This window comes from Podarcis melisellensis (assembly GCF_964234715.1).
Source record: "Podarcis melisellensis genome assembly, chromosome: 8".
NCBI lineage: Eukaryota > Metazoa > Chordata > Lepidosauria > Squamata > Lacertidae > Podarcis > Podarcis melisellensis.
Window position 1 is genome coordinate 43,562,194 of NC_138540.1, and position 26,673 is coordinate 43,588,866.

Consider the following 26,673-nt stretch of genomic DNA (forward strand, 5'->3'; position numbering starts at 1 on the left):
GCCGTGGCGCTGCTTGCCCAGGGAAATCAAGGGGGCAGCCGGGCAGGTTCCAACAGACAGAGGCAGAGAAAGCGGACTTGGGGAGGATACAGGACGGAGCACGAGGGCCGAGACCGGGACACTGTCTCTGGCAGGGGATTTCCAGGGTGATGGCTGCGCTGCACGTGCGAAGTCACCAGAGAGGGGGGATCAAGATGCCCCAACAGCTGGGGGGTGGGATCATCTGCAGCAGTTGCCAGATGCTCCCGCGTTGTCTCTTGTGCCTCTTCAGCCAATCAAAGGGAGCCGCTGTTTCTCCCTCTCTCGTTTCATGCTGGCCATCTCCCTTCACGCCTGTGCGGCCTGCCTCGCCCCTTCCAGGAAGGCGCCCTACGCCTCTGCCTCGGGCAGCTTGGGGAACAGGGGTCCCGGAGATCGGTCCTGCTTGGTTGGCTGGAGGAAGGTGGGGTAAAGCCCCACCTGCGATTTCTGGGTCGGGAGACGGGTTGCATATGGGGCTGGGCTCCATAAGGACTTCTTTTGGCTGCCCATAATTTTTCTTCCGTTGTTGATATCCTTTTCTTTTCATATCACTCTGCGAAGTCTTAGCACCCGACACAACATTGCGGGGGAAAAAACAATGGGCAACTATTCAAACTAGACCAAAGGGAGTGAAGCTGCATTAAAAGCGTTTTATTTTGCATGGGAAATGCGAGCGGTTTTTAAATACTATAAAACGCAACTTCTCGGGATGCACACGGCTTTCGGCTGCTCCTGAGGGCTAGATCTGCAGCCCTGCTGGGATCATTTCGGGGGGGAAAGGCAGAATGTAATCGAGGCTGCCCCTAAACTCGGGAATTGAGAGACTATAAAAGAAGACGGAAGTTTTGCCTCTTGTGTGTTTATAGTGCAGCGCGCTTCTTTGTAGCTCAGTTTCCGGCTCTCTACCGGAAGTGGAGCCCATGTGCATCCTCCTTTTGCTGCCATGGCGGGAGCTGCGGGCGCGTCGCTCTGGGTGAGGAAGGTCGCACAGTGGGCGGGTGCTGGGCTCAAGGGTGGGCCGTAGCTTCGTGCCAGAGCAGGCATTTTGCAGGTCGAGGTACCCTGTGAAGAAAGTGCCTTTGCTCTGCCGGGGAGAGCCTGGAGGGAGGCCCGCCTTTGCCAGTCAGAGCAGGCGATACTCGGTGGGCAAATTATTTGCCTCCCGCAGTGCTCTGCGCGCGCGGCACACCCACCCACCCGTGTTGCTGGTTTGAAGCAACTAATGGGGAAATGCGGAGTGGATTCTTCTGTCTTGAGTCGGGGCTGGATGCGCTGTAGGACGATATGCAGTCTTGCAGTTGTGGTTGCCCAGAAACAGGATACCAGCCTCCAATTCAAGGGGAAAGTTGCAACTCCTTCACTACAGTGACACCTATAAAAGCGCTTAACTCCTCTTACTGCTTGAAAGGGACTAAGCGAAGTTTGCAGGGCTGGTATCATGCCTTCGAGAGAGGAAGGAGCCGATGCCGGTCAGAGCAAGCAGCCTGACCTAGGTGGTCCAAAAATCGGGGGGGGGGCGGGCGGCGGCGGGAAGCAGCTTCTTGCCATTCCTGAGTGAACCGTGCAGCTTGAACGTAGTTGCTGGGAGGGCTCCAGTGGCCAGCTGTGAGAGCAAAACCCTTTGGGGTAGGCTGGAGCAACAGCCAAGGCAAGCAGAGGTGGAGCGGGTGCAGCTTTTGCTGAGCAGCAATGGTTCTCCTGCCTGTCATGCAGCTGCTGAAGGGCTGGAGGCAGATTCCTCTACCAAAAGGCCTCCTGTCAGATCCGGCCAGTCATTACCAGGAGCCAGTAGTAATTGGAAGCTATGCGTTCCTTGTGTTTTGGCATCTGAAATCCTCCCCTTTTGCCATCCCAGGTAGTACCAGCAGCTCTTCAACAGGATTCCTGCTGCGTTTAGCCCTTTCAGAGTGCCCCATGCGGACCAGCTGCTTTCTCAGTTTTAGGGTCAGTATTTATCCCAACTGGGATGATGAGGCAGGGTAGCTTGGCCAGGTCTAGCCAAAGCCAACTTGGAGCTTTAACCTAGATATACCAGACAGAGTTCTGTGGGTGTGTTAGGGTGGAGCAGGGTAGTAGACCTTCCTCCTCCCGTTCTCCAGGGGTTGGGTGGGCTGTAGGCTTGGGGGTGTATCTCACTCTCTTTGCTCTCCCAGCGACGCTTTAAGGAGGCAACAGTGATTCTCGGTGGGGGCAGCCTGATCTTCACCTCATACCTGGTGGTCAAGGGAGATGAGCATTTCTACGCTGCACAGCTGATGCCACTCCTGCAGAGAGTGGTGGGCCCTGAGACAGCCCACAGGCTGGCTGTGCGCTTTGTGGCTCTGGGGATCCTGCCCTGCTCAAGCCAAGCTGACTCGGATGCATTGGTGCGTAAACTATGCAGGTGACTGGCGGTAGAGGCTGCTGTGCTTCTGTTTTGGGCTCTGCCTCTCATCCTACTGCTCCTAATCCCTTCCTGTGGGCCCACCATGCCCTTTCTCTCCTGGGACAGGATGGGGCCTTGCCTGTCTCTTCTGCTGCCTAAGGCTTTCTGCTGGTTAACAGGTGCTTAATTGGCTTCCCAGGCAGTGGAAGTCTTTGGGCGCCGGTTTCGGAACCCTCTTGGCCTGGCTGCTGGTTTTGACAAGCATGGAGAGGCTGTAGATGGACTCTACAAGATGGGATTTGGCTTTGTGGAGGTGGGGAGTGTCACCCCAGAGCCCCAAGAGGGGACCCCCAGGCCCCGTGTCTTCCGGCTGCCAGAGGACCAGGCCATTATTAACAGGTAGGAGGCTGGAACAGAGGTGGGTGGTAAGGGTGAGCCTTTGACAAGCCTCTCCTGCAGTGGAGGATGAGGTGATGTATTGAGGAAGAGAGGGGTGGTGGTATTCACCTGAGCTGTGTCCACCACTTTCTAGGTATGGGTTCAACAGCCATGGGCATGCAGTGGTGGAGCACAGACTTCGAGCCCGACAAGAAACTCAGCGTCAGCTCAGCTCAGGTGAGGTGGCTTGTGTCCTCCCTGCCCATGAGCCATGGAAAATCCCAGCCCCCTTCTTCCCCCCACCCAATTGCTGCTGTACTAGTACATGCTTGTGGCAGTCAGATCTGGAGAGGAGCTTTCAGGGAACGTGAAGAGTGGCAAGGAGCAAATAATGTTACAATTGATTAGTGGAGGATTTCTGGATCCTGCCCTGGACCCTTCCCAGAGCATCTCTGGTCAGGAGCAGTGCCTGCCTGAGTGCCAGTGGCTGCTTTCTTTTACCCAGCCCTAACAGGCCCACTGTGGCCCTGTGCTCTCCCTGGGGCAATCTCTTATGTGTCTGCCCCCTCACCAGGGATTCCTCATGTAGCAGTCATCTTTGCTCTGGCCTTCCCTGTCTGACTGGCTTCTGTTTGTGCATCCTCTCCCTTCCTAGCGGGGATGCCTCTTGGAATAAATCTTGGCAAGAACAAGGCCTCTGTGGATGCAGCAGCCGACTACGTGGCAGGTGTGCGTGTGCTGGGCCCGCTGGCTGATTACCTGGTGGTGAATGTTTCCAGCCCCAACACACCGGGACTGCGGGCCCTTCAAGGCAAAGCCGAGCTGCGCCTCCTGTTGGCCAAGGTGGGTCTCTTGCCCCAAGAGCATTTCCTGTCCTCTTGGTCCCCTCCAGTAAGCAGCCAGGGCGCCCTCTGGCACACTTTCAGCGCCTGCTCTCTGGGCAGAGGGCAGCAGCTGCTTGGAGCAAAGGAGAAGCAGCCTACTGCTCCAATTTCACATTTATTGAACAGTGCCTGGCAAAGGAAGGCCAGGGCTTTGCTAGTACATTGTTCACACATCCTACTGCATACCTGATTGAGAACCTTGTACAAGTGCGGCAGCCTTGCCTCCAGATGGAGGTGGATCAACAGGAGGCTGCTTCTATCTTGCCTTCCTTCCATACCTGCCCTTTGGATCCTGCTGTTGAGCCTCTCTTGCTCTGCAGAGCTCAGCGTCTGTCCCTAGTTCATAGCAGGGGCAGTTCCCCTCTCCTAGGTGTGTTGTGCTGCGCTCCATGGCTTGTAATCATGTGCCCTTCTGGGCAGTGTGAATGTGATCTTTGGCTGTGTGCTTCTTGGCAGGTGCTGGCTGAGAGGGACGCCTTGGCATGCAAGCACAAGCCGGCTGTATTGGTGAAAATTGCTCCAGACCTCACGGCCCAAGACAAGAAGGACATTGCCAGTGTCGTCTCTGAGGTGATGCAGGGGTGGGTGGGCAGGAGTGGTTCTGTCTGGCTGCTGCCTCAATTATGCCCCGTTGGTTTGGCCTTTTATGCCTTGTTCTAGAGCAGCTCCCTTAAGTGATCACCTTGCCCCATGTGGGCCTCTTTGATCACTTCCATCTGTGGAACTTGCACTTTTACACCCACCACTCTGCACTCCTCGCAAGAGCAATCTCGTGAGCATAGCAGCACTTGGAACTCCCTGCCTCTTGATACTGGGCAGGCACCCTCACCATATTGCATTTGGCAAGCGTCCCCAGACATGTAATTTAGTCACCTATATCGGCTTTAAATATTTATTGAATTTATCGTTGTTTTGAATTGAGGTGGCTTTACATACCTTTGCTTTTAGTGAACTGTGGATTTCAGCTGTGTTTTAGTTTAAGCTATATTTGTATGCTATTTGGGAGATAGATTTTTGATTAAGTGGTTTTATGAATTTCCTTTAAATAAGAGTGAGATTGGGGTAGGGCTAGACTTTCAGGGCCACCGCGGGCGGTGGGAAGGAGGGCAGTGCATAGGAGGAGGCTGTGGCTCTGAGGCTTGACTGGGCTCCCTTTTTCCCAGTTAGGCGTTGATGGACTGGTGGTCACCAACACCACTCTGAGCCGCCCCAGCACCTTGCGTGCAGCTCTTCGTGGGGAGGCTGGGGGTCTAAGCGGAGCTCCCCTGCGAGAGCTCTCCACTCAGCTGGTCAGCGAGATGTACTCTCTCACCCAAGGTAAGGAGATAGAGGCTGGAGGGAGGGAGGAGGGGTTCAGGTGGGAGGGACTCCAGAATCCCTCCCACTAGCAGCCTCTTCTTGCCCCCCAGGACGGGTCCCCATCATAGGTGTAGGTGGAGTCTCCAGCGGGCAAGATGCCTTGGACAAGATCCGTGCAGGGGCCTCCTTGGTGCAGATGTACACTGCCCTCACCTACCGTGGGCCACCTGTGGTGGGTGCTGTGAAACAGGAGCTGGAGGCTCTGTTAAGGTGAGTACCAGGCTGGGCCCAGCTCCCAGCTTCTTGATGGCCCAAACTCAGTGTGTGTGTGTGTGTGTGTGTGTGTGTGAAAGAGAGAGAGAGAGAAAGAAAGAAAGAAAGAAGGGGTGCACCTAACAGGCCCTCAATCCAGCTGTGTGTTGCAGATACATCATGAAGTTACTTCAGATTCAAGCAAAGTTTTGCTGATTAGAAAGCACAGCAGAATGAGATTGCTGCCAGCATGAGATTAGGCTGTAGAGGGAGCTGAGCAGACCACAAAACTGTCTGTCTTCCACCTAGGTTGTCATGCTGGGCTCCTTATTGCATGTATGCTCTCCATTTACACTGCAAGAAGCTGATCCCTGATACTCTTTACATCAGCTTCAAGTAGCTTGTCCTCCATGCTTGATGTTCTGTGTCTCTCGCTCTGCCTCTTACACCCATTTCTTCTCTTCCTCCCACATTCTGCTTGCCAGCCAGCCCGCCTTTCCTCCAGACCTGCTTCCTAGCCCCTGGCACATCTCCTCTTGGAAGCCCCTGCTGCCACCTGTTCTTCCACCTGTCCCTTATCTCCAGTCTCAAATTACCTTCCACTTCCACCAAGACAAATTACCTTATCTCCACTACAGTTCCTTTGTGTCATTTTGTGGTCTGTGGAGCCTTGGCGGCTTTGCAGCAATTGATGTCTGGGACAACAGTAGTCCCAAAACTAGTAAAAACAGACCTTGCTTTCTATTCTTTATACCTGTGCATCTGTTGTCTTATCCAAACAATCAAATATGTACTACGTAGAGGATAAAGTGGTCTTGATCCTGTGGGTATTTCACATCCTTGGTTTCCTGTGACTCTCCTGCAGGTCACAAGTCCCCTCCCCACAACGTACAAGGATCTGCTCTTACAAGCATAAGCTTTTCTGGTTACCTTTTGTAGCTGGGGAGGGAGATGGGGGCCCAAGTGGGGAGCTGGTATCTTAAGCAAATAAGGACTTTGCTTGGGTTGAGGTTTTATCTTTCTAGGCGCCAAGAAAACTGCAGGGCCAGAGACAGCTAGCTGGTCTACTCACTCTGTGCTGTTTTGTCCTTTGTGCAGGGAGCAAGGATTCCAGAGTGTGCAGGATGCTGTGGGTGCAGATCATGGCCTCTGAGGACTCCTGACATGGGCTTAGTGTGACAGCAGGCACTCTGTGGGCACAGAGATGCTTGTTTGCCCAGGTCACCATGGTAGCATCCAGCATGTTTCCAGCATGTTTCTGCTTGTAGTCCTGCTGGCCCCCTTGTCTTCCCCTACATGAGGGCAGGGGGGCTTCCATCAAGATCAGCTTGGTTGTTTTTCCAGCAGGGAACAAAAAAGTGCCTCCCTTAAGAGCTTCGCAGTGTACTTCTTAATGCAAACTTTTGCAGTCCAGCAGGTACTAAATGTCCCTGGAACAGGATGAGCAAACATTGACACAAGTCAAGTAGGCCAGGCTGGGGCTGGCTTATTTCATCAGAAACTATCAAGCAACGCAGAGGGCCAGGATCTGTGTGTATCCTCAGCCAAGCCAAAGTCAAGGAATTCCCCTCATCTGCTGAGACCCAACAGAGTCAGGTCTGCAGTGTAATTCAGTCCCTCCCAGATGGGATTAAGTAAAATGGGAGTATGGCAGAAATAATTTCTCTGTTTCATCCCAGAGACCACTCTTGATTTTAGGATGCTGAAGAGGATGGGGGCACGATCAGCATTGCTCTGAGGGGCTGTGGTATTTTATTCCCTGCCTTGCATTCGGCGGGAGGTGGCTCTTTTTCTGGGTGGTCTTTCAATAAAGCTTTTGTTTATTTGTTTAAACTTGTTTTTATTTTATATTTTTTTAATTATGTTTTTAAATTTGGTATTACAATCCCATATGACAAGTGCATTTCACTTGTTTTATGATGGAGATCAGCATACAAAAGGTTAAAAAACATTGCCAATGGTGGGTGGGATTTCTCTTCAATTATTAAAAGTAAATCTAAAGGAGCGCATATTGTTTCTTTTTTAAAAAAATAATATTTATTACTTTCCCAACAATTTAAACACTACAAAGGAAAAAAAGTTAAACAATACAATACAATACAAAAACAAAGACACTAAATAACACTAACACTAAAACATTAAACTAACAAAACAAAACAAAAACAATTTAAGACACATTAAACAATTTCAATATCTTATCTTTCATTCACTTGTTTCAACGACCTCATCACACCTCCTTTTTTGTATTCCACTTCAGTTAACTGTTTCAGCAATTCCTTTCCATCTTCCTCTGTTTTTTGTCCTGTAATTATCTTAACATATTCTAACCTTATTTTTTCCCTTTAATACATTAATAATCTATTTGTACTTAGTTCCTTATAACATTTCTGCTAAAGCCATATAACTTCATTCCAACATTTTTCTAACATTCATTGATTTTACAGTATTTCTGTAAATAGTCTTTAAACTTTTTCCAGTCTTCTTCCACCGATTCTTCTCCCTGGTCTCGGATTCTGCCAGTCATTTCCGCCAGTTCCATATAGTCCATCAACTTCATCTGCCATTCTTCCCGGGTGGGTAAATCTTGTGTCTTCCAATACTTCGCGATGAGTATTCTTGCTGTTGTTGCATACATAAAAAAAGTTCTGTCCTTCTTTGGCACCAGTTGGCCAACCATACCCAGGAGAAAGGCCTCTGGTTTCTTCAGGAAGGTATATTTAAATACTATAATCATTTCATTATAAATCATCTCCCAGAATGTCTTAATCCTTGGGCATGTCCACCAAAGGTGAAAGAATGTACCTTCAGTCTCATTACATTTCCAACATTTATTGTCAGGTAAATTATAAATTTTTGCAAGCTTGGCTGGTGTCATGTACCACCTGTAAATCATTTTCATTAAATTCTCTCTTGGGGCATTACATGCCGTAAATTTCATACCTGTGATCCATAACTGTTCCCAGTCAGCCATCATTATGTTATGTCCAACGTCTTGTGCCCATTTTATCATAGCTGATTTCACCATTTCATCCTGAGTGTTCCATTTCAACAGCAAGTTATACATTCTTGACAAGTTCTTAATTTTTGAATCTAACAATTCTGTTTCCAATTTTGATTTTTCCACCTGGAAACCAACTTTTTTGTCCAAATTGTATGCCTCCATTATTTGGTAATAATGGAGCCAATCTCGCACTTTGTTTTTCAATTTTTCAAAGCTCTGCAGTTTTATTCTGTCTCCATCTTGTTCCAGAATTTCCCAATATTTCGGCCATTTGGCCTCCATATTGAGCTTTTTCTGTGCCTTCGCTTCCATTGGTGACAACCATCTTGGGGTTTTCTTTTCTAACAAATCCTTATATCTTAAGAAACATTAAACAATGCTTTTCTAACAATATGGTTTTTGAACGCTTTATGTGCTTTTACCTTATCATAGGAGCGCATATTGTTTCACTTCTATGGCCAGGCACAGGCATCTCCCAAGGGTAGAAGTTCTCTCGTGGAGAAGGGCCCTGCAGCTGCCCTTGGACCCGTGGCTTGAGGAAGAGGTGCCAGCTCCGGGGGTAAATCTGCACAGTTCTGAGAGCTCTGGTGAGGGGGGAGGGGCAACATTTGAAGACCCAGTTTGTTTGTATTTCAGTGGTAAGGGGGTTGTGCCCTGGCACCCAATGCAGGCTTTGCAGCAGTGACTGGGAGGTTATCCTAGGAATTGCACCCATGCAGAATAAAAGGGGGGCAGCTGGACACAAAAGGCGTCAGACGAACCCAACGCCCAAGGAGTGACTCGCAAGGGCGCAAACAGCGCAAATCATCCCACCGGACTCTCCAGCCGCGGGAAGGGGGGGCTGATTTGGCTCTGACGTAGGAAGGGCGGGAGGAGACGGACCCAGAGAAGCCCCGCCCCCGGTCCAAGAGGCTCGTCTGTTGCCGGGGTAACGGGTTATGTCACCCTAGATATAAGAAAGGGTAAGAGCGGCCCTTCTGGTGCGCGGGATTTTCGGGCTCCTGAAAACCCATCCGGCTGAAATCCGAGCCGCTTTGGGTAGAGAGCGCGGGACTCGCGTTTGCCCCTTTGTGGGCTGCAAGTGTCCTAGACCCGCAGTCTTCAACCTTTTCAGTCTCTGGACCCGCCTTTAACCAAACATGCATTTGGGGACCAATCTTGTAATCGTTTACCACATATTTGCACAGTGGTGGCGCTGCTGTTGCAACCCATCTCGGATCAGGCCATGACCCACAAGCGGGTCTCGGCCCACCACCACTTGGACTAGATGACCCCCGCGGCCCCTTCCGACTCTACTGTTCCATGACCTATGGCTGGGGAACTTCCGGCCCAGCAGAGGATGGATGGACTACAATTCCCATCCTCGTCTCTGGCCACGCTGGCTGCTGGGAGCTGCGGTCTCTAACAGCACCTGGAGGGCCATGAATGTCCCCGCGCAGCTCCCCATCCCTGCATTAGCCCCGTTCCCGCCCATGATCTCGAACTGCTTTCTCAGCTGTCTGAGGGAGCGGCACCCCCTCCTCTTCTGAGGGGAAACTGCTAGTTCTGCCGCCTTCCGTTCCAGCTGTGCGGAAGTCCGGAATCTCTTCGCGCAGTTTCCTGTGGGCGGCTTTTACGTTCCCTCCTCTGGGCGGCGGCAATCCGGAAATCCCGCCTCCGCACAAGGACTCGTTCGGTCGGTCTAGGAGCCGCGCTGCTGCACATTCTATAACGACTCTATGGCGCGGGGAGAGGCCGTCGCAGCTGCCGTCGCGGGGCATTGTGGGGCGGGCAATGGCGGCGCCCGGCAAGCGGAGGGTCAGGCCTTGAAGCGGCGGCCGCGCGGCGGCGGAGGGTGAGGCTGAGGCGGGCAGGACTCTGCCCCCGTCTCTGTCCCGAAGGCGAAGCGAGGCCGGGCCAGCGGGTTGGGCGGCGCTGCTGCTGCTGCTTCCGCTGCCGCTTTCAGCGCGGTGTGTCGTCCAGTGGCAGCCCCTCCAACAGCCCGATTTTCCCCGCCGCCGTTAGGCGCCACCCCCCTTGCCGCCCGGTCCCCGTCCCGCTGACTCGCGTGCCTCATTGCCTCCCCGCAGAGAGCCCTGCAATGGGGGACACCCCGGCGGAAGAGGCGTCGCTGCACCGGCTGGAGGGCCTGGCGCCAGAGACGCAGGTCGGCGGCCTCCTGATCAAGAAGAAAAGCGCCGCCGAGGAGCAGCATGTCTTCAAGATCCCGGCGCCCCGCACCTCCCTGCTGGGTCTGGACCTCCTGGCCGCCCAGAAGCGCCGCGAGCGGGAAGAGAAGGACAACGGGGCTGAGGACCGGAAGAGGTCCCGGGTCTCCTCCTATAAGGACTGGGCTGAGGGCAAGGACGAGGGCGCTGCCGGCGAGGAAGAGGACGGCGACCCAGCTGGGCGCAGCAGCCGCAAGGACAGGTGAGGGGAGGGCTTGGGAAGCTGCTCTTTCTGCAACGGTAGCTGCTTCTTAGGGAAGAAAGCAAGAGCTGAATTTGTTGAGGTAAAAACTTCAGCCCTCCTCTTCTTCCACTTTCCAGGCATTATCGCTCAGCTCGTGTGGAGACACCATCTCACACTGGAGGAGTCAGTGAGGAGTTTTGGGAGCGCAGCCGGCAGCGGGAAAGGGAACGTCGTGAGCATGGGGTTTATGCCTCCTCCAAGGAGGAAAAAGAGCGCAAAAGGGACCACGGCCGGGAGCGGGAACATGATCGCAAACGGGACCGAGGTAATTCCTGCTCATGAGTAGCTCCACCCCCCAGGACTGCCACTGGTCTTTTCACTGGGTGGGCCATGGCTGATCATAGGTTGCCTCCACAGATGAGCGGGACCGAAGTCGACGCAGCAGCAGTAGCCGCTCAGAGAGAGAGGCCTCCTCAGAGAGGAGCAGCAGTAGTCGGAAAAATGAACCAGAGAGTCCTCGCCACCGACCCAAAGGTGCCCTCTCTCTATCTGCCCACTCCACCTGGATGATGGGGAGCGTCTGTAGACTGTTGCCTTCTTCTTCCTCTGTGTATGGGGTTGGGTGAGCAACTGCTGGGCTATGCATGGCTGTGGCACATCTTCATGGCAGTTGTGTTGGGACCCTGGGAGCAAAGGGTGTTAGGGTGGCAGAAGGGGGAGTAGTCCAAACCAACTGGTGGTTTCCTTCTTGTGCCTAGATGCAGCTACACCTTCCCGCTCCAGCTGGGAGGAAGAGGACAGTGGCTACAACAGTTCACGCCGCTCCCAGTGGGAGTCTCCTTCCCCCACGCCCTCCTACCGGGACTCAGAGAGAAGTCACCGGGGATCTGCCTCCCGGGATAGCGAACGGCGTGATCGTGACCGGTATGGAGGTGCAAATCAGACTTGGGGGTGTGGGGATGAGGCTGATGGATGAGGCCTGGCTGGAGCAAGCAGTCCTTGCCCTCTGGGCTGTTGCCTTGACTGTGTTTCTCCTGGTTGCTCTCACAGGTCTGTCAGGAGCAAGTACCCAGAGGACACCCCGTTGCCAACGCCTTCATACAAATACAATGACTGGGCTGACCATCAGAGACACTCTGGTGCAACACCTTGGCTCTCCAGAGGCAGAGGTTAGAGACTGGGAAAGCTGAAGTGGGGGAGGAGGACTCAGCAATCTGGGGCCAGAATCAGGCCTTCATGATACTTTCCATTCTTAGGAAGGCGTGAAGATGGTGAGGATGGCATTGCTTTTGAAACTGAGGAGGAGCGACAGCAGTGGGAAGATGACCAGCGGGTGAGTGTGCAGCACTCTTTAACAAATGATCCCAAACAGACGCCCCCTCACTAGGGTTATTTATCTTCTTCATCTCATACCTTGGAGAGTGAGGGTGCCCAGAGTTGTTTGGCTCTCTCTTTGGGGAGAGTTGGAAGTGAAGGAGAAGGGCTTGATGGTTGTCACATGTGGGTGTTCTTGGGCTCAGGCCCTGTGTTTGGTGTGTTTGGTGGCTGTGTTTGGTGGCCATTGAAGGCTGCCTTTTCCAAAGTGCCAGCTCAGCTCCAGTGCGGTATGTCATAATGAACAAGATTGGTGAGAGTGTGTCTCTGGCTTGCATTGCTGAAACTTTCTTCTTGTCCCCCCCTCCCCCCACCATCAGCAAGCTGACAGGGACTGGTACATGATGGATGAGGGCTACGACGAGTTCCACAATCCCCTGGCTTCTTCATCAGAGGAGTACGTGAGGAAGCGGGAACAGCACCTGCAGAAGCAAAAGCAGAAGCGCATCTCAGCTCAGCGCAGGCAGATAAATGAGGTAGGGGAGTGCTGGAGAGGGTGGCGCCCAGTGGTGGCAAACACATGACCATTGTCGCTGGAAGGGCTCCCTTAAAACTGAGGGGCTGCTGAGTGGCCTGGCCTTGTTTTCTGCTTGGTAGGATAATGAGCGCTGGGAGACCAACCGCATGCTGACAAGCGGCGTGGTGCACCGACTGGAGGTGGACGAGGATTTTGAGGAGGATAACGCTGCGAAGGTTCATCTTCTGGTTCACAACCTGGTGCCTCCCTTCCTGGATGGGCGCATTGTCTTCACGAAGCAGGTAGGCCAGAATCTAAACAAGTGGTGGCAGCAAATGGGGAGGGGGGAGTTGAAGTTGGGGCAGGGCTGTTCCTTTGTGGATCACTTTTCTTGCTTCCTTCTAGCCTGAGCCTTTTCTTGCTTCCTTCTAGCCTGAGCCCGCCATCTAAACAAGTGGTGGCAGCAAATGGGGAGGGGGGAGTTGAAGTTGGGGCAGGGCTGTTCCTTTGTGGATCACTTTTCTTGCTTCCTTCTAGCCTGAGCCCGTCATCCCCGTCAAGGATGCTACTTCCGACCTGGCGATCATCGCCCGCAAAGGCAGCCAGTTGGTGCGCAAGCACCGCGAACAGAAGGAGCGCAAAAAGGTACAGTCCGAGTTTCTGTTGGGTCTCTCTCCCCCCCCCCTTCTTGTGGGCTTAATCTCCACTGAGTAAGGAACTTGCCTGCTGGGGGCAAACTGTCTTTCCAAGCAGGAATGTAGCTGCAGCTGCTTAAGACTTTATTTTATGATTGAAAATGTTTCTATTCTACCCTTCTTCACAAAGCAACAATAGTCAAGTCCAGAATTGTGCTGGTTTTGCAGGGGTCAGTAAGTTGCAGTTTAGTGGCAAGTTGCAATTTAGTGTTGAGAGGAGGCAGCAGAAAGGCTGCGTTTAACAGGCAGGTGTGGCTACCATTCAGAGCAGGGATGAGTGAACTGTATGTAGCATGCCAAAGTCGGAATAGTTTTCATGGATCTGTGTGTGTGTGTGTACGTGTGTGTGTGTGTGGTTGCTGTTATTTCAGGCCCAGCACAAGCATTGGGAGTTGGCAGGCACCAAACTGGGGAACATCATGGGCATCAAGAAGGAGGAAGAGGAAGAGGGTCCCAACCAAAAATTGGCAGAGGATGGCACTGTGGATTACAGGTAGGGGCCTCGCCTGCTGCAGGATGACAGCAGCAAGTAGGGCTTCCAAGGGAGGATGGGCCTTGTGAGGCGATGACCACAACACCTGAACTCTCCTTTCAGGACAGAACAGAAATTTGCTGATCACATGAAGGAGAAGAGTGAAGCGAGCAGTGAGTTTGCCAAGAAGAAGTCAATTGTGGAGCAGAGGCAGTATCTGCCCATCTTTGCTGTGCAGCAGGAACTGCTGACAGTCATTAGGTGAGACCTTTCCCCAGCCCCTTGCCCTCAGCCTCAGCAGCAACTTCTCTCTGCTTTACTGGGTGGGCAGGGACCTCAGGGTCCAGGTGAGGGGCCTAACTTTGGGGAGCTGGTGACAGAACCTGTCTCTTCTTCTTCTTGCAGGGACAACAGCATTGTGATTGTAGTGGGGGAGACAGGCAGCGGGAAAACCACGCAATTGACACAGTACCTGCACGAGGACAGCTATACGGACTATGGCTTGATTGGCTGCACGCAGCCCCGCCGGGTGGCAGCGATGTCAGTGGCCAAGCGTGTCAGTGAGGAGATGAGTGTGAGCCTTGGTGAGGAGGTGAGCACAGAAGGGCAGAGGGGGGAGGGGGCCAGTAGGAAGCACCTGTATTGGCAGTGCTGGGGGGTGAGGGTTTGGCTCAGCTGCAGGTAAGATGGTCCCTCATCACTGTACCTGTAGTGTGATGTGCTCTGCTTGTTGTCTTTTGTTAAGTTCTTCTCACATATTTCTCTCCCTGCCCCCGATATCTCTCAGGTGGGCTATGCCATCCGCTTTGAGGATTGCACTTCAGAGAACACTGTGATCAAGTATATGACGGATGGGATCCTGCTGCGTGAGTCTTTGCGTGAAGCCGACCTTGACCATTATAGTGCTATTATTATGGATGAAGCGCATGAACGCTCGCTCAACACAGATGTGCTCTTCGGTCTCCTGCGTGAGGTCAGTACTTGCTTGGTGGGACTGTGGGTGGATTCACTTAGACCTCAGTTGCTTATACAGTGCAGTGTCCCAGAAGGGGAGCCCTTGTTTGAGTCTTGTGCAGAAAAAAGCCTAGAGAGTCTTAGGGCACCTTTAGCACCTTTATTATGGCACAATAAGCTGTCATGGACTCATCTCACATCAGATGAATGAAGTGTTATCCTTGTGAGATGACCTTACCTCATAGGTGTCCACTTGACTGCTTTGATGTATGGAATGGACACTGTTAGAGCTGCCACACAATACTCATTCCACACTTGTAAAGAATAAAATATTTTAGTGTGGCAGCACCTACATTTTGGAACTCTCTGCCTATTGACATCCAGCAGGCACCTTTGCTGTATTCTTTTTGAGACCTGCTTAAAACATTTTGGTTTAGGTAAGCCTATCTAGGCACGTATATTTTGTCATGTGTTACGCTCTTTTTGCTTTGCTGCTGGTGTTAGTTGCCATTTAAATGTTTTACCTGCTTGTTCTTAATTATTTTTATTTCTCATAAGCCTCTTGGAGGTTCTGTTTCAACCAAGCAGTATACAGTGGTACCTCGGAAGTTGAACAGAATCCGTTCCGGAAGTCCATTCGACTTCCAAAATGTTTGGAAACCAAGGCGCGGCTTCCAATTGGCTGCAGGAAGCTCCTGCAGCCAATCTGAAGCCGCGGAAGTCACATCGGACGTTCGGGTTCCAAAGAACGTTTGCAAAATGGAACACTCACTTCCAGGTTTGCAGCTTTTGGGAGCCAAAATTTTCAAATTGCAAGGCGTTTGGGATCCAAGGTTCGACTGTATAAGTTTTGTTAAATAAAAATTATAAAATTCTGATCTACGGGTGTAGTAGAAACACATGGTTTGCAAGGGAGGGGTGTTGTAAGCAGTGTGAAAATGAAGTGAAATACAGAAGAGTAAAGGCAGTTGCAAGTACCTAATTAATTCACATTTATAATCCAATTAATACATAAAATGGGTTAAAAATGCTTTGTCTTGGTTCAGCTCAGGAGTTATAGTACTGGATCTTTTTGCCATTTGTGACGAGACTGGCCTGTTTGTCCTATGTAGAATTCAGAAGGGCCTCTCTGGCAGGTGATGAACATGGATCATATTTTTTAAAATTGTTTTTTATTGAAAGATTTTCACGGATAACAACGGTACATATAGCACCTCTGTTTTCAGTTCATAGAGTTTTTTTTACAGTTCAGTTACATTTGGTGAGAGATACAGTGCTGCCTCGCAAGACGAAATTAATTCGTTCCGCGAATTTTTTTGTCTAGCGAATTTTTCGTCTTGCGAAGCACGAAATCCCATAGGAATGCATTGAAAATCAATTAATGCGTTCCTATGGTAAAAAAAAGTCCAAACAAAGCCAAATTTGGTACAACAAGAGTTTATTAAGTGCTCTTTAAAGTCACACATACTGTAAAGAGCATTTCAAAATTCAAACCCAGAATTTTTTTAAAAAAACAGCAGAGTGGCCCAATGGTCACAGAAAATCATAAAAATGCAGGAAAAAAACACAAGCTTCCAGATTCTTGCAAACCCCTCCCCAACTGTTCCCCCAGCCACCCAGCACACAGAAATTCAAATCCAGATTTTTTTTAAAAAAACAGCAGAGTGGCCCAATGGTCACAGAAAATCATAAAAATGCAGAAAACACACACACAAGCTTCCAGATTCTTGCAAACCCCTCCCCAACACCAAGTCCTTGAATTCCAAACACCCTAACCCAAAATCCAAAACCCCCCAAAAAAGTTTTAAAAGCTTAACTTACCAAATGGCTGCAAAAGAAGTTTTGGAAAAACTTCAAAAATCACCAAAGTCTTTAAAAACCTCAAAAAAGGCTACTATGTACACTGCGTTCTATGAGTTGCTCCTCAAAGTCAAGTCGCAACTGTATTAATGGTGTTAAGAAAAAGGAAACAAACTTGTAAGACGTTTTCGTCTTGCGAAGCAAGCCCATAGGGAAATTCATCTTGCGAAGTAGCTCAAAAAACGGAAAACCCTTTCGTCTAGCGAGTTTTCCGTCTTGCGAGGCATTCGTCTTGCGGGGCACCACTGTACTGCTATCGTACGCATTATGAGTTTGGGGTGGGGTGGGGTGGAGACAAGGTGAGGGAGAGAAGGGGGTAGTGTTATTTCCTTCTTTTGGAAAGTGTACATGTCGAGTTTTGTGTCGGCATCACTTCATTTATCTATTCATTTATTTATTTTAATTGATGGTTCAGGAGATTGAGGGGCCCAGAGCATGGTTGGTTGCTTTAGGTTGGCTGCGGTGAATTTTGTTCCTGTTTGCGAGGAGCTGGGAGTTGTTGGGTCAAATTGGCCATATCAATTTCTGTGCTGTGGGGGGGGGGCACGGGTTATGTTGTTGTCTTATTGGCCTGTGTATGTAATAAAGGGGAGCCACACCAGGATGAAGGCATCCCATCCTCTTTTGTATGTCCCTGTTCTAATTTCAGTTTGTTACTTAGCTTTTCTAGTATGGCTGTTTCCCATACAGTTTGGTATCAGTGGTTCATGTTCACTCCTGACATGTCCCTCCAGTGTTTAGTTTTGATGCTTCTAGCTGCTGACAGTAGGTGGCTTATGAGATATAGATCACATTTGAAGTGAGCAGGTGAATGAATGCCTGTTGTGGGTGATGTTTTCAGGCCTTGCCCTAGTAGTGCCAGAATAGACATGGGGACAGAGTTGGCACTGTGGTCTGCTCTGGAGAAAACAAAAAAGAATAAAGGGACACAAATTTTACGTCATAAAAGCAATGTTCAAGAGTTGGTGGGAAATCGTTTTAGCCTCCCAAGACACAATTTATACATGACCTGAGAGTGGCCATTGCGGAGCAGAGAGGGAGCCTGTGATGTAAAGCTGCTGAATTGCAATACAGTAAGAGTTTGCTGCTCTCACTTGTTGATGGAACTGAGACAAAGCCTGTTGTTTGTGCCCATTGCCCCTATGTCACTCAGGCAACTTCTTGCCTTTTGCAACAAGGAAGCAGAGTTTTGAAACAGAGCACCATGCAGCCAAGTACAATCCCTTTGTTACAAGAAGGAATATTTCTCTTTGTTTCTCTCCATCTGAGAGGGGGATGAAATGGGCTACTTCTGCATCCAATGTTTGGAAAGATATGCCATGTGGTGCTCCTCCCTTGCTCTGAGGGTAGGTGAGTCTTCCCACCTTTACTTTTGTGACACCTGCCCTCTTTTCCTCCTACAGGTTGTGGCCCGGCGCTCAGACCTGAAGCTGATTGTTACTTCAGCCACCATGGATGCAGAGAAGTTTGCTGCTTTCTTTGGGAATGTGCCCATTTTCCACATTCCAGGTCGCACCTTTCCTGTTGATGTCCTCTTTAGTAAGGTATGTAGAGATCAGGGGAGCAGGGATTTGTCTGCTTTTTACTCTCTGGGAGGGTTGTGGACCATGGCCGGGAGGGTGTGTTAAGTCCCTTACCTCTCTCTTTCAGACCCCGCAAGAAGATTATGTGGAAGCAGCTGTGAAACAGGCCTTGCAAGTCCACCTCTCAAGTGCCCCAGGGGATATTCTGATCTTCATGCCAGGCCAGGAGGACATTGAGGTGCATACTGTTGAGTGAAAGAACCCCTGAGTTGCCAGCCCTGCCCTCTCTCCTGCATGCAATTCACTCTCACCTTCCTTATCACAGGTCACATCGGAACAGATTGTGGAGCACCTGGAGGAACTGGAGAATGCACCTGCCCTGGCTGTCTTGCCCATCTACTCCCAGCTGCCATCTGATCTGCAGGCCAAGATTTTCCAGAAGGTATTGAACTGGGGTGTGTGTGTGTGTGTGTCAGAGAGAGAGAGAGAGAGATTTCCCTTCTGTGCTTGAAGAGCAGGGGCTGGTGTGTGTTTCTGTGGGGAGTAGAATTGCACCTGCCCCTAAGCTTGTTGCTTGATCTTTTGTTTTCTGCATTACATGAGTTAGAAGGCTTGGTTGGGAACTGCTGCTGTTCTTTGTGCGGGGGCTTCTTGCCATGTGTGTTCTAACGCATAGCAGAGGAAGGCTATCTTATTTGGGATGTGTGCTGTTGTGTCCCATCAAGGAAGTTTCAGGGCTTTGTTCTGCTATGTTAGGTGTGAGCCCTGAAAGTTTGTATCGGATCAGCCCAAGCACAAGGAGAGAGGTAGTGGAGTTGCAATGCAGTTGCCAGTTTTCCCGAAGCAACATCGGTGTCTTGAGGCAACTGGTTCCAAACCATCATGGAAAGTAGAGTGCTATCAATGAACAGCCAGGATCAGTTAGAACTGGAATTAGGCCCAGAACCTGGGCAGCTGCAGACTGGAGTCATGGAAGAGCAGGTCACAGGCCATAGAGCAGAGCATTGAACATGCACCAAGGGAGTGAAAAGAACAGGTGAAAACCTGAATGAAACCAGACTTGGAAGAGTCTTGCAGGCAGTGGGGCATCAGCACCCACTATTATGCACCAGTGGATAAGACCAGGCAGGAGACTTTGACCCTTGGCTGGTGCTGACCTGAGAGGCTTGCTAAAGTGGAAAGCTAGAGAGTTCAAAGTGTTTAGCTCAAAGAGCTTCCCTTGGCCTGGGAGGAGATGGAAGTTATCTTCTGCAATTGACACCTGTGTTTCTGGCAGGCACCAGATGGCGTTCGGAAGTGCATTGTGGCCACCAACATTGCAGAGACCTCACTGACGGTGGACGGGATCATGTTTGTGATTGACTCTGGCTACTGCAAGCTGAAGGTGAGGCGGGTTAGGTTGTGCAGAGCCCTGTAGCCTGCAGGTTTAGGCTGAAACCGTGGCTCATCTTCCCTCTTTTGCCCCAGGTCTTCAACCCACGAATTGGCATGGATGCATTGCAGATCTACCCAATCAGCCAGGCCAATGCAAACCAGCGCTCGGGCCGAGCTGGAAGGACGGGCCCAGGTCAGTGTTTCAGGTAGGAACTGTGTGTGTGAGCAATCCCTCCTGCCAACGCTGGGTGGGAGCTGCAGGGGTGTGTCTTTGACTACGGAAGTTAACTTTGCTGGGGTGGCAGGTCTCCCAGGGCTGTTCCCATCTGAGCAGCTGTTTTCTCTCCTGGACAGGCTGTACACCCAGAGTGCATACAAGAATGAACTACTGACAACCACAGTCCCAGAGATTCAGCGCACCAACTTGGCCAATGTAGTGCTGCTCCTCAAGTCCTTGGGTGTGCAGGACCTGCTGCAGTTCCACTTCATGGACCCCCCTCCTGAAGACAATATGCTAAACTCCATGTACCAGTTGTGGATCCTTGGGGCACTAGACAACACAGGTATAGGGGGCAACCTGGTGAGGTGATGTGGTGTGGCATAGCTGGGAGGCCTGTCTCATTAGTGCTGCCTTCCCTTTAGGTGGGTTGACATCCACGGGGCGTCTGATGGTCGAGTTCCCCCTTGATCCGGCTCTCTCCAAGATGCTGATCGTTTCTTGTGACATGGGCTGCAGCTCAGAGATCCTGCTGATTGTCTCCATGCTCTCTGTTCCAGCCATTTTCTACCGGCCCAAGGTGAGCCTAATCTCAAAGTGGGGAAGGGGCTGGGCAGTTCCTGGGACCTTAGCAGCCGCCAGGCTGCCTTGCCACCTCCTTCCCTCCTCCTCTCTTCACCTTCCTGTTGCCTTCCCTGCAGGGCCGGGAGGAAGAGAGTGACCAGGTGCGGGAGAAGTTTGCTGTTCCTGAGAGTGATCACTTGACTTACCTGAACGTTTACCTGCAATGGAAGAACAACAGCTACTCTACACTTTGGTGCAACGAGCACTTTATCCATGCCAAGGCCATGCGCAAGGTGCCTGCTGGGAGAGGGGGAAAGTGGGTTGGGCAAGGACCTGAAGGGGGCTGTGAGCTCCAGGCTTGACGGCTCTTGCTGCTCTTCCAGGTGCGAGAGGTGCGAGCACAGCTGAAGGACATTATGGTGCAGCAACGCATGAGCCTGGCATCCTGTGGCACTGACTGGGATATTGTTCGCAAGTGCATCTGTGCTGCCTACTTTCACCAGGCTGCCAAACTGAAGGTGAGCAAGAACTTGCACCGGGGTGTGTTTTGCGTTGGGTTTTGTAAGGGAGTGGGTAGGTAGACAAGTGAGTGGGTATAAGGAACATCATGCTCCCTGTTGCAAACGATGGCGCTACCCAGAGGAGTTTTTTAATCTGTGCTTCAAAGCCAAACCCCCTCCCCATTTATCTTCCCTCTTGGTTCTGTGTTCAGCTTCAGTACTTCTTCCTGTAATCAGTCACTCCTGCTATGGATTTGATGTAGGGACTCCTAAGAGCCAATCTTCTGCTCGAGCCCACAAGGCATCCCTGGCCATGCTATCCCTTTCCTTATTCCTGTATAGGGATCTCACTACTTATTGCCCCTTCTAGCTTAGCAGTGGTTTCTCCCTTTTCTAGCTGGGTTTCTGTCCTTTGAAAGGCTGCTTCTTGATTGTCTAGAGCAGCTGTGGGGTGAAAACCACCAGTCTGATTCAGACCAGCAAAGAAGTCTAGCCTTCTAGAAGTCTAGAGAGCCAGTGTGGTGTAGTGGTTAAGAGCGGTAGTCTTGCAATCTGGGGAACCGGGTTCGCATCTCCGCTCCTCCACATGCAGCTGCTGGGTGATCTTGGGCCAGTCACACTTCTTTGAAGTCTCTCAGCCCCACTCACCTCACAGAGTGTTTATTGTGGGGGAGGAAGGGAAAGGAGAATGTTAGCCGCTTTGAGACTCCTTAAAGGGAGTGAAAGGCGGGATATCAAATCCAAACTCTTCTTCTTCTTTCACACTTTTCCATTAGTTGGTTTGGAAGCCTCCTTTTACTATTGTGCCCCTAACCCCTTTAAAGCCCTTTTCCCTTTCCTTCTGCTTCATTCCCCCCGCCCCGCCTGGTTCTGTCATTTATAAGATGCTTGGGGGGGGCAGCATCTTCATGGTAGAGTGCCTGCTTTTGATGGAGATGCTCCTTGGCTCACTCCCCAGCAAACACGAATCAGGTAGCAGGTGGTGTGAAATATCTTTTAGGGAGGATAAAGATATATGTTATGAAGGCTAACACTCCCACCAGCATCAGAAGTGGTTTGCCACAGACTCATTGTTGCTGGAACTGTGAGTGGGAAGAGTTGGTGTTGTGCTTGGGTCCCACTTCCAATCTGGTCAGCCCCTATGAGAACAGGATGCTGAACTACCTAAGCACCCTTAGGCTGATTCAGCTGCCTCAATTGTGCCAGGGCAGAGCCTGTGGGTGGTTGTGCTGGGACTGTGCTGACCATGCTCCTTCTTTGCTTCAGGGGATTGGCGAGTATGTCAATGTCCGCACTGGAATGCCCTGCCACCTGCACCCAACCAGCTCGCTCTTTGGCATGGGCTACACACCTGATTACATCGTCTACCATGAGCTTGTAATGACCACTAAGGTGAGTTTGTGTGTGTGAGGGGCTGCCTGTAATGGCGCTAGCTCTGCTGTGGTCTTTCTTTCCTAGTCATTGGAGGGGGGGTGTCTCTCAGCTTCCCCATGGGCTGACCAACCCTCCTGTCTATCCCCCTACAGGAGTACATGCAGTGTGTCACAGCAGTGGATGGTGAATGGCTGGCTGAATTGGGACCCATGTTCTACAGCATCAAACATGCTGGCAAGTCTCGCCAGGTAAGGGATTTGAGCTGGAACTGCTGGTGGCTGCAGAACCAGTCCTCCTGTTTTGTAGCTGCTCTCAAGGTCGGTGTTTTTTTCTGCTGCTGTAATGCTGAGGAGCAGACTGAGCTTGGCTCCCTCCTTCCTTAAGTAGTGGATGAGGTGAAGAGCTTTCAAGGGGGCTGTTCCTCTGTGTGCCCATAGCTAAACTTGTCCTATATAGCAGGGAGTGGCAAAAGGCATATTGTGGCTTCCCTAAGGCTGCCTGGCCGGTTTCTGCAAAGGAGCACTGACCTTAAGTCTAATCCAGGAAAGCATGTCATGGGCTCTCCTAACTCAGGCTAGCGTAGCTGTTCCTTAAGTGTTGGGGTATCCTGAGTGTGCACTCTTGCTTTGTCAATTTGAAACATATTCCAGTAAAAAAGAGTGCTACGTCGGAAGGGTGAGGTCAGCTCCTGCCTGCTTCAGTTGCATTCAGTCTGCTTGCTCTGCCCCAGGAGAGCCGCCGAAGGGCCAAAGAGGAAGCTTCAGCCATGGAGGAGGAGATGGCTCTGGCTGAAGAGCAGCTGCGTGCCCGCCGAGAGGAACAAGAGCGCCGCAACCCGGTGGGCAGCGTCAGGTATGCTTCTTTCAGTAGTGGTGGGTAAAGAGGAGGGTGCGTGGTTGGGCCAAGCAGTGTGATTGACATCTTCTTCCTCCCCTCCCTGTAGGTCCACCAAGATCTACACGCCGGGACGCAAGGAGCAAGGCCAGCCTGCCACCCCACGCCACACACCAGCTCGCTTTGGTCTGTAACCCCTGCTCTCCCAGCTCTGTACAGAAGACCCTGCTGTGCTTAGTTGGGCAGAGCCCACCTTGGATGGACATGGAAAAAATAATTTTATTGTTTATATAAATGTTGCTGCTTCCTGACCTGATTTTGAGCAGTTGCTTTTGTTTGGCCTCTTCCTTGGTGCAAGGTTGGGGGTGAGGCTGGAGCAAGGTGTGTTTGGGGTGTACCTGGGGGGAGCCCTGTCCTCCCTCAGCCCATGAATGGGCTGTAAGACATCCTGCTTTCTGCCACCTGCCTCCCTTTTGCCTTATACATGCTCACAGCACGACGTGTGATTTTTTGGGGAAAGTGGCTCAGCACGTCCCCATTTATTAGCTTAGTATCTGCACAAGTTCTTTTTTTCTTTCTTCTTCTGCGTAAGAAGTCACATGATTAGTCAATCGGCCGGTCCCTGTCCAAATATTCACTGGAGCCTGGCGCGGCAGGCACCAAGGTGTGTCCTCTGCTGGGCAGGGAGGGGGCCAGCGTGTGTGGCGAAGAATAGGTATCCAGCAGCCATGGCGGGACTAGGACAGGTTCCACTTTGTAGCCAGCACTTTGCTTTGTTTCCGGCTCAAGCAGTGAGAGCTGCAAATGGTAATAAGGATCATGATTTGGGGTGGGTGGGGGAGGTACAGCAGGAATGGCTTTCTACATCCATGCTGCTTGACTTGACTAACAATCAGTTTGCTCAGGGAATCTCTATGGGAGACTGAAAATAAGATGGCATCTATTTGAATGCTATTACTTCATTTTAGACTATTGTACACAGCATTGGTCCTCTTAAGAAAGGGCATGTTTGCACCCACCATAAATGATTGAAAGGGAGTGGAAATGGCTTCTGTACACCCAAGGACTAAAGTCAATTCTAGACATAATGTTGGATAAAGAGTTTATATAAATACTTTTCCCTCCCAATATTGGTATGCAACTCCATTAGAGGTCGGTTGGGGAATTGTGGCCTGGTCTGCTACCGGCCCCTGGCTTTAAGCATGTGGCCCTCTGGATGATGATAGATTCCATGAGCCCCAGCCACTATTGCCTGGAGTGAGGGGAGCCAGAACTTCACAATAGCCAGAGGGCTACAAGCTCCCCACCCTTGCAGGAAAGCTGTGGGGCGGGGGGGGGGGGTGGGATTTGCCCAGGGCTCATCTCACTGGCTGCTGGAAAAAGATTGCTGTATAACAGAACCCCATAGTCTGCTATACCAGGCAGTTCCTTACAGAGGCTTCACCACACTGTGCTTTTGCAGGCTTTTCAGGGGTTTCTGGTGCTTTGTGTAGGGTGCTATGATGCCCCAGCCTGCATGTGTGAGCCGAGAAAATAACTTTTTAAGCCAAGCTTGTGCAAAGCCAAGCTTGTGCAAAGTGCCTTCCTGCCATCAGAAGAATTCTACATTGCCTCAAAAGATTGGTCCAGGCAAAAGATTGGTCACTGAAGGAGGTTGTGAGTCAGCAAGTCCCCTGAAGGCAGGGAAGCTCCTTGGTGCTGGCATTGTCCAAGGAGAGGAGTGGGGGAGAACAGAAGCACTTACTCATCTGCTGGGAACGTAGGCCAAGGCTGTGGTAGTACAGCACCTGGGTCCAAATCACTGCTGTGGAAAGCCTGCAACGAGAAAGAGGAGACTTTGTGTGTGTGTTATTTCCCTTAAGATTTCATTAAGGCTTTTTTTTGTAATACAATACAATACAAAATGAATAGAAACGAAAAGAGAAAGAATAATCCCAATAATGTCTCAGAGTAGAGGACAACAAGGAAACAAAAGGAAAAAAGAGGAAGGAATATAAAAGGAAAAGAGATGTGAAAGGGACTTCCGATTTTCTTTCTCTGCCAACTCAGGATGTCCATGGCTTCATTCCATTCCTTCAACATCATAACTCGTGCCATTTGGGTGTTTCATTCCTCTAGACACTGGTGCGAAGGACTTCTCCATTTCATTATCTGCTACCTCCAACTCTACCATTTCACTCTCCTGTTCTGGAAATCCTTTTTTGATATTGTTCTCCAAAGTTTCTGCTCTCTTTAATACCATTTTCCATTTCATCCTTCTCTGGTCCATTTTCATTCACCATTTCATCAATCTCAGCTCTGATCTCTCTTAACTGCTCATGCAATATTTGCTGTAAGATGCCAACAGTCAATGGAGTGTCCAACAATGTATTTGCCATACTGAGTGTTCTTAATCTTATTAACAGTTCAATACGCATCTTAAAAACTTAAGACCTTAAGGTCTTCACAGCATTCCTTATCAAACCACATACTTTCAGTTTGAAGTCAACACTTTTGTCAAAAAAACAGAATTAAAAATAAAAGATTTCTAACAATCCGAACACCCTTGATTGTTAAATGATAAACTCTTCTTAAGAAGGTAGCTCACACACCAGAGTAAATTTCAACTGGCAGACAGAGAACCTCTCAGTTGTAATTTATAGCAGTCTTGAAGGTCATTAGAGAAAGGGAGGCTTTGCTGACCTTATGCCCTGAGGGCTGTTACGTGGTTTGGGGGCAGGATGAAAATTCTTCTCTAAGTCACTCACCTCCATCTGGGTTCTCAGCTGCTCAGTCTCCAGACATGGAAAGCAGCTTTTCTTATTCACACTATTTTCCCAAAATAAATTCAGTAGCTAAGATTTATGGCTTTGGCTATCATGAATCACTATGTAATCATCTCTGTTGGTGAACCATCCGCCGTTCCTCCAGCAGTCCGAGGATCTGTGTTTTCAAGGAGTGGATTTGCCCAACACACAGGCTCTGTGGTCACTACCAGGCACTCCTTGTGGGTTGGATGCTGGAAGCCTACTTCTCTGCGCTCTTGCTGCAGAACTGCAGAAGCTTCCACAACAGCACTTGTTCAATGCCTTCTCATTAAATGATGTGGGTGGTCTGGGGAATCCTTGGGGCTGTCCCATCTTCTGCCACGTCTTCTGTTATGGCAATAATGGCCCACTCTGCATTTGTGGGTTTAGGGTTCCAGAAGTACTTTACTTCAAATAATAAATGTCTGCCTTGCAGGCTAACAGAACACCTTGCCACTCATTACCTTCCCTGCTGGGAAACGGAGGCAGCCTACTGAGAGTACCATCTGGACCCCTGGGATTATTGGCCCTTCACTACCGAGCCTTCCACTCACCTTGAGGCGCTCACACTCAATACGCCGCTCATCCACTTCACTTTTCAAGCGTTTATTCTCTTGCTGGAGTCTCTCCATTAGCCCATGGAGGTGGCTGTGGAAAGAAACTGCCTTAACAAAGGGGAACAAACAGCCATGCAGCAGCCTTTGGACTTACACATGAGGATAACAGGACAAGGAAAGGAGGAGCGCCTGAATTTTAAAAACACCTCTTGTCCTGCACAGTATTTGGAGGTATGGGGTGGAGGCAGGGGAAGTTGGGACCAGCAGGTGAGCCTACTGCCCACCCCTTGAAGAAGAGCAGAAGTGTGGCAGGCCTGGAGGAGGGACCCCGCCCCCTGCCCGTGTCAACCTGCTGCACTTACTCCCTCTCGCCCGTCAGCTGAGCAATTTGCTTGATCTGGTCCCGGATCTTGTCGCCCAACTTCTCGTTCACCTGCCTGCAACGAGACACCAGTTGGGAGGAAGTAACAAGGGGCAAGGAAAGGTGGTAAGCAGCACTGCTAGAGCCCATTCCCACCTACGCCAGGAGGAGGAGGCTGCC

At 50.7% G+C, this 26,673-nt stretch overlaps 3 protein-coding genes across 13 annotated transcripts in view; 2 read left to right on the forward strand and 1 right to left on the reverse strand.

Moving 5' to 3' along the window:
* The first annotated feature begins 430 nt into the window (after positions 1 to 430).
* Positions 431 to 7,032, forward strand: DHODH (dihydroorotate dehydrogenase (quinone)). 4 transcript variants are annotated; one of them, XM_081921808.1, is made up of 10 exons: positions 431 to 994; positions 1,877 to 1,965; positions 2,175 to 2,387; positions 2,586 to 2,785; positions 2,919 to 3,001; positions 3,420 to 3,607; positions 4,105 to 4,218; positions 4,812 to 4,965; positions 5,058 to 5,217; positions 6,298 to 7,032. In XM_081921808.1, exons 2-10 carry the CDS (start codon positions 1,936 to 1,938, stop codon positions 6,350 to 6,352), a joined length of 1,197 nt encoding a protein of 398 aa, XP_081777934.1. In that variant the 5' UTR covers positions 431 to 994; positions 1,877 to 1,935; the 3' UTR covers positions 6,353 to 7,032. The 4 variants fall into 4 exon arrangements, with proteins under 4 accessions (XP_081777934.1, XP_081777933.1, XP_081777932.1 ...); XM_081921807.1 differs by lacking the exon at positions 1,877 to 1,965 and having other exon boundaries at positions 432 to 994; XM_081921806.1 differs by lacking the exon at positions 431 to 994 and having other exon boundaries at positions 1,002 to 1,965.
* Positions 7,033 to 9,917: 2,885 nt separating this feature from the next.
* DHX38 (DEAH-box helicase 38) lies at positions 9,918 to 23,100 on the forward strand. Of its 3 annotated transcripts, XM_081921821.1 has the most exons (27): positions 9,918 to 10,034; positions 10,270 to 10,609; positions 10,729 to 10,916; positions 11,009 to 11,125; positions 11,350 to 11,515; positions 11,642 to 11,760; positions 11,848 to 11,924; positions 12,286 to 12,441; positions 12,563 to 12,724; positions 12,960 to 13,067; positions 13,489 to 13,610; positions 13,713 to 13,850; positions 13,995 to 14,181; positions 14,377 to 14,562; positions 17,807 to 17,947; positions 18,054 to 18,164; positions 18,252 to 18,368; positions 19,203 to 19,310; positions 19,394 to 19,506; positions 19,655 to 19,863; positions 19,943 to 20,097; positions 20,219 to 20,374; positions 20,465 to 20,599; positions 21,848 to 21,973; positions 22,108 to 22,203; positions 22,686 to 22,807; positions 22,899 to 23,100. In XM_081921821.1, exons 2-27 carry the CDS (start codon positions 10,281 to 10,283, stop codon positions 22,981 to 22,983), a joined length of 3,729 nt encoding a protein of 1,242 aa, XP_081777947.1. In that variant the 5' UTR covers positions 9,918 to 10,034; positions 10,270 to 10,280; the 3' UTR covers positions 22,984 to 23,100. The 3 variants fall into 3 exon arrangements, with proteins under 3 accessions (XP_081777947.1, XP_081777948.1, XP_081777946.1); XM_081921820.1 differs by having other exon boundaries at positions 9,972 to 10,609; XM_081921822.1 differs by lacking the exon at positions 22,899 to 23,100 and having other exon boundaries at positions 9,971 to 10,609; positions 22,606 to 22,742.
* A 192-nt stretch (positions 23,101 to 23,292) lies between these two features.
* Positions 23,293 to 26,673, reverse strand: part of PMFBP1 (polyamine modulated factor 1 binding protein 1) — a 78,091-nt gene continuing 74,710 nt past the window's right edge. For all 6 annotated transcript variants that reach the window (XM_081921811.1, XM_081921814.1, XM_081921812.1 and 3 more), the window contains 4 exons: positions 26,495 to 26,569; positions 26,130 to 26,223; positions 24,534 to 24,604; positions 23,293 to 23,587 (listed from right to left, as the gene is read on the reverse strand). In XM_081921811.1, the coding sequence (XP_081777937.1) occupies positions 23,527 to 23,587; positions 24,534 to 24,604; positions 26,130 to 26,223; positions 26,495 to 26,569 (301 nt within the window). In that variant the 3' untranslated portion in view covers positions 23,293 to 23,526. The remainder of the gene's footprint in view (positions 23,588 to 24,533; positions 24,605 to 26,129; positions 26,224 to 26,494; positions 26,570 to 26,673) is intronic.

Coding starts and splice junctions, on each gene's coding strand:
- DHODH (XM_081921806.1), top strand. CDS start 1,711: ATGGTTCTCCTGCCTGTCATGCAGCTGCTGAAGGGCTGGAGGCAGATT. Junction 2,388..2,585: donor AAGCTGACTCGGATGCATTG/GTGCGTAAACTA, acceptor TTGGCTTCCCAG/GCAGTGGAAGTCTTTGGGCG. Junction 3,608..4,104: donor TGCGCCTCCTGTTGGCCAAG/GTGGGTCTCTTG, acceptor GCTTCTTGGCAG/GTGCTGGCTGAGAGGGACGC.
- DHX38 (XM_081921821.1), top strand. CDS start 10,281: ATGGGGGACACCCCGGCGGAAGAGGCGTCGCTGCACCGGCTGGAGGGC. Junction 13,611..13,712: donor GATGGCACTGTGGATTACAG/GTAGGGGCCTCG, acceptor CTCTCCTTTCAG/GACAGAACAGAAATTTGCTG. Junction 22,808..22,898: donor AACCCGGTGGGCAGCGTCAG/GTATGCTTCTTT, acceptor CCCTCCCTGTAG/GTCCACCAAGATCTACACGC.